The 9,827-nt window shown below is 47.3% G+C and overlaps 1 protein-coding gene across 3 annotated transcripts; it reads left to right on the forward strand.

The window, feature by feature from the left end:
• The first annotated feature begins 22 nt into the window (after positions 1 to 22).
• SIRT4 (sirtuin 4) lies at positions 23 to 8,610 on the forward strand. Of its 3 annotated transcripts, none has more exons than XM_078612043.1 (6): positions 23 to 272; positions 901 to 1,005; positions 1,829 to 2,355; positions 3,193 to 3,306; positions 5,544 to 5,702; positions 6,421 to 8,610. In XM_078612043.1, exons 3-6 carry the CDS (start codon positions 1,831 to 1,833, stop codon positions 6,577 to 6,579), a joined length of 957 nt encoding a protein of 318 aa, XP_078468169.1. In that variant the 5' UTR covers positions 23 to 272; positions 901 to 1,005; positions 1,829 to 1,830; the 3' UTR covers positions 6,580 to 8,610. The 3 variants fall into 3 exon arrangements, with proteins under 3 accessions (XP_078468169.1, XP_078468168.1, XP_078468170.1); XM_078612042.1 differs by lacking the exon at positions 23 to 272 and adding an exon at positions 279 to 369; XM_078612044.1 differs by lacking the exon at positions 23 to 272 and adding an exon at positions 279 to 369 and having other exon boundaries at positions 926 to 1,005.
• Positions 8,611 to 9,827: the final 1,217 nt, after the last annotated feature.

The following is a 9,827-nucleotide window of genomic DNA, read 5'->3' on the forward strand; positions in this document are numbered from 1 at the left end:
CTTGCCCCCCCCCCCTCTTTTCTCTCCGCCTGATGAAGACCGCTTGTGTTGCGATCGAAACGTCGTGGGTTTTTTTGCTTTTATTATTGAAATTTTATTCTAAAAAAAATAGATTTGTATTTTATTATTTTTATTTTCTATCCACGTGACTTTACCGAAAGAACCAATAATAAGTACAGCACTGTATTCCTTTAACGGGAGTACCAACATGGCGCCGCCCGGCATCGGGGTCACGTGCTTTTACAGTGTGGGGGTCACGTGCGCTGTGGACAGTGAGTTGGTGTTTGGTCGTCCGCGCGCGGCGTCTTTGAGGGCGGTCGCTCACAGCAGCCCCGGGGGAAGACGTCAACTCAGTCTGTTGATGTCTCGGTACGTGTAGCCGGTGTGTCACGGTGTGTTGGAGGGCATCAGAGTGTGTGTGTGCGCCAGTGTGTCACAACGTGTGTCAGTGTAGGGGGCACAGGTGGTGCATCAGCCACTCATCTCGGTCATCTCAGTCAGTCGACCCGTGGAACTTGCAGGGTCTGCCCGTGACCTGCCAGCTGGCTTTCGACACTTCACGTGGCCTCAACGTGCACCTAGCCTGGCACAAGCGTCGTGGTGACGTCACCGCAACTTAGTGGCGAATGGCGGTTGTCAGTGTTTCAATGTGTATCGATGAGTGTCTGCCATTGTGTCTCGGTATGTGTCAAAGTGTGTCCGTGTTTCACACTCCTTGCCCCAACATTATCGCTATACAAGGTATTGCTGTGTGTGTGTTTCACTCTGTCACTCTGTGCACGTGTCTGTGTGATTGCTTGTGTTGTGATTATTTTATTATTGTATTGTATTATGTTTTCTATCTACGTGACTTTACCGAAAGCCTGTTAAGTGCCATACGTGGGGATCGTTTTGTCCCAGTGCTCTCGTCTGGCGGTGTGAGCAGGTCTCCTGACTGAACTCCGATCTTGTTCACCCATCCGCGCTGTCGTCAAGACCACCACATTCAGATTCAACTCAACACAGGTTCGATAGACACCGATTTGCTACATATCCTTGTCTTTTTTATTACACGCTTGTATTTAACTCACTCTGTTGTTGTCGTATCCTCAAATCCTGTAACTCAATTTTAACCCACTTCCCAATGTGGCATCGACTGCAAACTTGGTATACTTATGTCATACTGATGACAATACTATATTCTATAAAAAAAAAAGTATATTTAAACATTGATTTTTATATGTTATGTGTCGGCTTGGGTCTAATTGTCCATGCTCAACTGACGTTGGCTGTAAATCACAATGGTCCCTTACGTTATAGCAAGCTTTGGGGCCACTTCCTGGAGTCGTGGAGTTCTGCCATTACGAGTAGGGTAAATTTCATTAAAGCGTGTTAAAAAAAACTATTTTTTTAATATTACTTATTACATATCTACATCTCATTAATATTTCTGTAACTCGATTGTTATTGTAATATGACCCGTCTACAAAAAAAAATCAGCATTACGTAACAGGAAATGTATTATTTAACATTGTTTTTTTTAATTGCGCAATATTTCTATTACCCGCCAGATTTGTTTCGCAAGTAATTACAACTAGCATCATCAGGCCGACAGCCATACATTTTGACTGTCTGCCTGATGATGGTATTTGTACTTACTGGCGAAACGCTGTACTCAAATTGTAAATGTTGTAAATTTTCTCTCCAACACACCGGTGTGCTGTACTAGTAACAAATTAGCACGTTCCGTTTACGTGACAAACCTTACTAATTGGCTGTGTCGGGTGGTGGCGGGTTTAACGACACATTCATATGTACGCAATCTAACCCAAAAAAAAACCTCTATTAGGCATGGTGTGGTTGGTGCTGTCACTGGCCCGAGCCCTTAAGCGGCCCGACCTCCGTGCGAGATGGTGCTCCTCACCGGCCGCGTCCCCTGACCTCGCCTTCGTGCCGGCGTGCGCCCCCGCGGGCACGCAGCAATGCGGGCAGCTGCAGGACTTCCTCGCCAAGTCCCGGCGCCTCTTCGTGCTGGCGGGCGCCGGGCTGTCGACCGAGTCGGGCATCCCCGACTACCGCTCGGAGGGCGTGGGGCTCTATGCGCGCACGTCGCGTCGACCCATGCAGCACGCCGAGTTTGTGCGCAGCGCCGCCGCCCGCCGCCGTTACTGGGCGCGCAACTTCACCGGCTGGCCGCGGTTCAGCAGCCGGCGCCCCAACGCGGCGCACCTCGCCCTTGGTCGCTGGGAGCAGCAGGGCCGGCTGCACTGGCTCGTCACGCAGAACGTGGACGCGCTGCACGCCAAGGCCGGCAGCCGGCGAATCACGGAGCTCCACGGGTGCTCCCATCGCGTGGTTTGCTTGGAGTGCAAGGAGGTGCGTTGAGTGCGGACTGTGGTGAAGCCGTGGGGAGACGTTATGGTTAAAAAGTGAAAGTGATTTCCTGCGCAAAATATTAGCATCTAGGAGGTGCTTGCTTCTATTTGCAGCTCCGAGCCAGTGGCGGACATTCCACATTCATGTGACGGGGGCGAGTCCACCACTTTTGACTTCCCCACAAAGTGGTACCCGTTTTAACGACCCGGGAGGGAAGATGGGCTGAGTCAAACTCCAACCAGGATTTAAACGATCGCGAGCTGCTCACTCTACCACTGAGCCACCTAATTATGATTTACAATTCCCCATTGATTGGCCATTGATATTTTTAGTGACTTATGTTTCCTATACTTTGGACTCCTATCGTGTTTTTGTATTGTTTGTTGTTGTAACTCTGACATCTGTCAGATTCCTCAAGTGGATATAATTTTATTCTGTATGGCTTTTACCTTATGGGATGATACTGATTGTGTTGATCCAGCAACTAATTATTGAGATACTATATGTGGAGATACACGTTTACATATTTCAAGATAATCTCCTGGTTTGGTTGGGACAGACCCATTTTCAGGGGTGTCCTGAAGCATTTGTTAAAATCTGGATATTGGTTCAGGTTCAACAATGTTTATTCAGCTCAGCTTACATCATTGTTTTGGAGGTGGTTCTAATCCAGGGTGGTTCAATAGTTGGGTCAGTGATGAGACATTTTTTGATAGCTTGTTTGTCCAAAGCTCCCGCCATCGTTCTTTTAGTGCCGAACCATGAAATGCTCCGGGCCCTCGGAAGGGGGGTGGCTCACATTGTGTGCGAGAATAACGGCGCGTCCCTTCCACCCAGGTTACGCAACGAACGGAACTGCAGCAGCGGATGGTCGACATGAACCCAGGCTGGCAGCAGCAGCATGAGCAGGCCATCGCTCCTGACGGAGACGTCTTATTGTCCGACAGCCAGGTACCGATACTTCGTCTGCTCATCAGCCATGCTTAATCCACTGCTGGCTGAAGGCCTTTCCAAGCTGTCGAAACTGCCTGCGGTCATGTGATGTAATAATCTGTCTAGTCACCTGCGCACGAGGTGATTTTATCGCTCGTTCTCCAGCATTCATCCCCTCTTGCCGATGTGCCGTGCCTAAGACCCACTTACTTTTCTCAACATTTCAGTAACCTCCATATGTTCTCTGATCCATGTGTGACTTTCTCTCAACGTAATTTCAAGCTTGCATCTCTCCACGCTTCCTTAGCGCACTTGTTACGGAGTGGAACTGATTGCGTCTCGGGCTGCGCGAGGGTTGATGGGTGAGGAGGGTGGACGCAAAGACCGAGAGCCATTTACTGTACCTCGTATTTAGAATGCAAGCGTGAACAATATGCATCAAGAATTGTAGATTTGAAGTTTTCGTGACTGCAAGGATTCATACTCTTTGGTTTTTTCGGTAAAGTCACGTAGGTAAATTTTTTAAAATAAATTAAATCACGACATTTTGGGCGCAACACAAGCGTCCTTCAGCGAAAGCACACCCCCCGCGACTATATAATTACTCGTCACAGCCACCTCTGAGACACACTTAAGCGGTGTGCTTTCGCTACGTTGTCCCCACCTGAAGAAGGACGCTTGTGTTGCGCCCGAAACGTCGTGATTTAATTTATTTAAATTTTTTACCTACGTGACTTTACCGAAAAAAACAAAAAGACAACTATTTAACGTGAAGCCTGTCTTTGCTCGACAGCAATGATAGACACACTCAGCTGCCCTGCTGCATTGAGATTATTCATATTATTTTGGTGCTATAAATGTCCAAATGATGGGCCACTTTGTTGAGCTATCATTTGTGGCCAGGTCGCTCATGAAAAATATGTTAATATCTCAGTGGGCTTTAAACTGATTGGATGGGGATGCTTTATTTTTACTTGTATGTTTGGGTGATTTAGTCTTAATTTGAAGCTTTCGTGACTGCAGGAATCCATACTCTTTGGTTTATTTTTAAGTTCTATCTACGTGACTTTACCGACTTTACCGAAAGAACCGATTTGTTTACCTTTCTTGTACTTTGCACTCCTATCATGCTTTCGTATTTGTTGTTGTAACGTTCTTACCTGCAGTATATAAATATTTATTCTGATTCTGAAGTCCACACAGAAGGGCAGCAGTGACACAACTTTCGTGGAGCTTCAATTCTCTGACCACTGTCTCTGCGACTGGGACGTAGTTGCTATGACAGCCGTATTAGCGGGCGTCCCGAAGACGATCAGGAGGTCCGATGGCCCTCTCCTTGATGATGTTCTAAGCAGAGTCACCACCTCATCCACCTCCTCTTCAGCCTCTCATTGGCTTCTGCTCCACATAGCGCGGCTGTGACAATGGGCACACCACTTTGTCACTTATTATAGTTCACCATCACAAACAAATCCTTTGTCGAGTGACCCATTACACCCACCAATATTTCTCCCTCACGGTGATATTAAGTCTGTGAGTTTCCTCAATGATATATCCTCGTAATATCTGATGGGAAGTATTTTCTGAACTTCTTAACACGTGACAGTTCCTTCTCAGTCACGATATTCACCCAAAATGAAAACAAATAATTGGAATATTTTAAACCAGTCAACATTTTGTTTGTTTATAGAACATATAGCACATATCTATACCAATACTGTACATTATCTGTACTGGTGTTCACTTTAAGATAATTTAACCAATTTCCACCATTTTTTTAATACAGTAATACTTTTATTATTATAGGCACTGTAGTAAATGAAACTATTTACGCCTGTCCTTCGGCACAAATATCAAACGGATTCTTCCTTGAATGTGTATATATTGAACATCTTTCACACCATATGTAGTCAACTTCGCTAACCGGAGGTGCGGGCGAAGGACAACAAACTAAACACAAAAAGCAGTTTTGAATAAATGAGTTTGTCAATTTAGATTTAAAGGCGCACAGCTTCAGTGGCTTCCAACTATCGGAAGGAAGAGCGTTCCAGACGGCCGCATGAGCGCATCTGAAAGCGCGCGACGCATTGACCATCTTACTTGAGAAAAGACTCCGTGCATCTTCCCGACATGGCTGTTCCAGTCTCTTCACTCTCCGGCCTCCACGTGACCAGTTTTGCAATATGGGCCATGCCACTCGATGGTAAACCGACCGTGGGTTTGGCACCTGCATTTCCACCGCTCTGGCCCCGCAGGTGGAGAGTTTCCGTGTGCCCCCGTGCCGCTCCTGTGGTGGGCCCCTCAAGCCCGAGGTCACCTTCTTCGGGGACAACGTAGATCGGAGGACGGTGGACGACGTCTACCAGAGGCTGTGGGAGTCGGACACCGTGCTGGTGGCCGGCTCCTCCCTGCAGGTCAGTTCGTCTCCTCCCTGCAGGGTCGTTTTCATTCGCGATCGGTCCACGTATCACGCGCTGCCGCTGTGTAATGTTCGACGAAATTAATGGGGCAGTTTTTTTTAATCCCTTTACCATTCCGATGACGTACATGTTCCGATGACGTTCATGTTCCGATGATGTCCGTGCAACGTCATCGGAAAGAAATCGGAAGCAAAAGGCCAATGCGGGAGGGCGCATGGCACGGTTTGACACCAGTTAGTGCGGTCGTGTTGCTACAGCTCTCCGCGGTGAGTACAATGTCTTTAAAAACCAGCGGTGCTATGCTTCTCTAAATAAAATTAACGCTGAACCGCTTGCACATTCCGAGATTCAGCAGTGAACGGGACACCCACACCCTGCAACTTGCAGACGTCTCTGAATGGGAAAGTTAAAAAGACCCCCACATCTGTTCACCCAGAGGTAACCACAGTTAATCGATTGTCAGGTCATGTGCGGTGGGCTAAAGTGTGGGTGCTCCCACCTGTTCCATGACGTCTGGTCAACAAGGGGAGACTAAATACCCTCCACAGTTGGCCCTGGTGGACGCGTTTCTGCCAGCAGTGGCCTTAGCATTTGCAGGGTCACATCTTTACCTTTTAAATTGACGTCCCTCTTCCCGGTACCAAGCTGCTCTTATCGCCACCCTGACCCGTGCCTGGTGGCCGTGCTGCTGCTGCTGCTGCTACCGCTGCAGGTTTACTCCGGATACAGGTTCATCCGCGCCGCCTATGAAGAGAAGATTCCCATCGCCATCTTGAACATTGGGCCGACGCGCGCCGATGCGCTGGCGCAGCTGAAGGTGAGCTCGCGCTGCGGGGACGTCCTGCCGCTCATGCTGCCGGGCTCCCACTGAGCCACCTGGGCCGGAGCCGAGCTGCACACGGGTATAAACTTAAGAGGCATTTGGTCAAGAGGTCAGCATGGGCAATGACTCTGGTGTCACCACGGCCCTGCCATCGCGTTCTCTCGCGAGATCCTGCACGAGCGCGCAGTCCATGCCCAGCCACGTTCGGTGTCCCAGCGTCAACTTTGCTTCTTGTTGTTGATGCAGTTGCCGTGTGCTTCAAGAGTTGCTTCTAGAGTCTCATCATCGCCACCACAACTGGGTTTAGGTCTTCACCTTGGCCACCGACCTGTGGGTGCCACTCCAGTCCCTGGCTCGCCAATCTACTCTCGTCCGCCGTGCACACGTGCCACCCGCTTCGGCATCCTAATTGCAACGAGAAGGCTTTCTCTATCTGCAGTACGTTCCTGCTATGGTTTGTTCTGAACTTCCAAGTTACTTACCCCATCAGCAAATTCTGGGGATCCTTCAATAGCACATTTATTAATGTTAAGCGGAAGCTGGATTACAAACCCAGCGACACTGTGTTGTGATGGCAGAGAAAGCAGCTGAGTATTCCGCTGTGAATGGGGCATTGTCTTTATTTGATTTTATCTGACATCACCCCATGGTCTATCCACTGCTGAAGAAAGACCTCCTCACACACCGGCTTGTCACAAAACAAAGACATTTCCATTTGGAACTCTCACAGAGTAGTTTTATAACGTCACCTGAAAAACGACGCCATGAGGGGTGCTGCGGTGGTGAGATGTTAATTCCCTCGCCTGGTATGCAGGAGGTCGTGGGTTCGATCCCGACCCTGGCGCCTGTATATTTGGAGGCAATACATTTGTAGTTAAGCTTAATTTATTATTTATTTATAGCTGTCATTGTTATTAAACATTTACCATCCCCCCTATGTTCACTCGTACCAGGAATGTAACCCTGTTTTTGGAGCAACAAGTTTTCTGCACTCGCGAGCGTTTTTCAAGAACGTAAACCCTCGCGGATAGAGAAGAGGGTTTGCCGTATGCGGTTTACACATTGTGGTAACGCGTCATGCTTTGTGTATGGTGTTGCTTTTTGAGTTTCGATGGCGTTCTTTTGCAAGTAATATCTGGTGATCCGCCAAAATTGGTTTCATAAGCGTGACTGCCGATGTGACCCAGAAGGTTGAAACCAGAAATTGCTTGCCAAAACAAATGTCACTACAAAATATCGGTGTGCAAACCCAATAGACTAATGGACTGTAACTTATATTTATTTATCTGTGGAGAGACGGTATGACAGTTTTGCTAATATATAGATTTTTACCCAGATGACAATATGATCACTGAGATAGACGGCCTGATTCATATAAGGTATGCCGCCTGATGATGCTGTTTGTAATTACTGGTGAAACGTCGTCCTCGAATTGTAAATGTTGTGGGTTTACTCTTCAACACACCGACGAAGTGGCACATTCTGTTTACTTGACAAACTTTACTAATTGGCCGTGTCGGGGGGGGGGGGTGGCGGATTTAACGACACTTTTTAGTTAGGTGATCTAACACAAAAACCTCTATTGTGGATAATACTGGTCGTGAAAGCCAATGTGTTAAACAGGGTGAAAAATGGTTTTCTGTCGAGTTTTTTCAGGAAAAGGTCTGAATTTGCAGAAATCTGCAGACCTTTTAAAACGCCTTGAATAACATTTTAACTTGTTTTCTACCTACACATGACTTGTGTTCTTATAGTGGTAAAACAAGTCCTGATGTTTGGAGCAGTGTGGAATTCAATAAGCACTTCGCCTTCTTAGGCGGGCTTCTGTACACACATATTCTGTACACGCTAATGGGTATATTAACATTGTTATATTTAAAACAGGAAAATACACTGTCGTATTAAGACATGTTTTGTTAAATGAAAGCGACGCTTGTGAAATTGTATTGACGGTACGAGCAATGAGGGGAATGGTTTATAACGGTGTGTACCGAGCGGGGTTGTTATGATCGTGTTTTGCATTACTTCGATGCATTTGTCAAGAGCAGTGTGACCTTGAAATAAAAAATATATATAATAGATGACATTTCGGGCAATTACTCTTCATAGCACAACATGTATATATTGCTTTTAAGGCAGTGTTTATTATGAATGTTACCTGTGCACCACTGCCAAATTCAAGCAGCAGCATCAAGAAAACATTTGGTTATACTGGTAGGAACCTCCTGGTTACACCAGCCCATAGGGGATTATTGTTTCCGTCGTGCAGGGAGGGGCTGGGTGGGGAGGGAAGGGCTGGTTGGGGAGGGGAGGGTGGGGAGGGGCTGGGTAGGGAGGGTGGGGCTGGGTGGGGAGGGTGGGGAGGGGCTGGGTGTGGAGGGTGGGGCTGGGTGGGGAGGGTGGGGCTGGGTGAGGAGGGGCTGGTCACCCCGTGGTGCCCTTATAAAACTTAACGTTTAACCTACTCACGCCGGCTTGTGCCCGCCCTCAGTCGGCCATATTTGCGGAATACATCACGCCGCCGTTGACCCTGGCCATTGACCGAGCAACCCAACGTTCTTACCAGCTCCCTCCGCAGGAATGTGTTATCTATGAGACGTTGCCACTATCAAAATGATGAAAAATATCGCAATAGGCTTGACCCATTTCTGGCAATAAAACAGGAGTTAAGGATGTTAAAATATATACTTTTTACAAGGCATCAAATCTGCATTAACCACACCTACTCGTGTCAAAACATGCAAACACACATGCTCCGATAATAAAACATTTGGTTAACTTGTAAAAAAAACAACTGGTTACTGGTTTGCCACACACATATAGAAATGTCTAGCAATAAAAATCACTTATTACTTTGCTGAGAAACGAAGGGAGCTGTTGCAGTGTTAATGATTGTGAGCATCCAAGAGATGGATGCCATCTGCTTTCACGCCAGTTAACCCTCGATATACGCCCAGCGTCTTGTTTCACTGCGTCTTATTTCACTGCAGCTCTCTTACCCATTCCAGCAGTTGCTTCTAGCTGTGGTGGTCCCACCTGATGACTAGCGCTTGTGTTGCGCCCGAAACGTCGAGATTTAATTTAATTTAACTTTTATTATTTTTTTACCTACGTGACTTTACCGAAAGAATCAAAGAGTATGGATCCTTGCAGTCACGAAAACTTCAAATCTAGTATAAGTTGGGTTCACCAGTCAACTGGCTGGTCGCGTGTGGTGGGGTAAAGTGTGGGGCGGGCTCCCACATCTTCTGCGACGTCTGTCCAGTGTGTAAGACTTACACACGCACTTCTTACCG

The sequence above is a fragment of the Lampetra planeri genome, chromosome 37 (assembly GCF_965212315.1).
Source record: "Lampetra planeri chromosome 37, kcLamPlan1.2.h2, whole genome shotgun sequence".
Taxonomy (NCBI): Eukaryota; Metazoa; Chordata; class Hyperoartia; order Petromyzontiformes; family Petromyzontidae; genus Lampetra; species Lampetra planeri.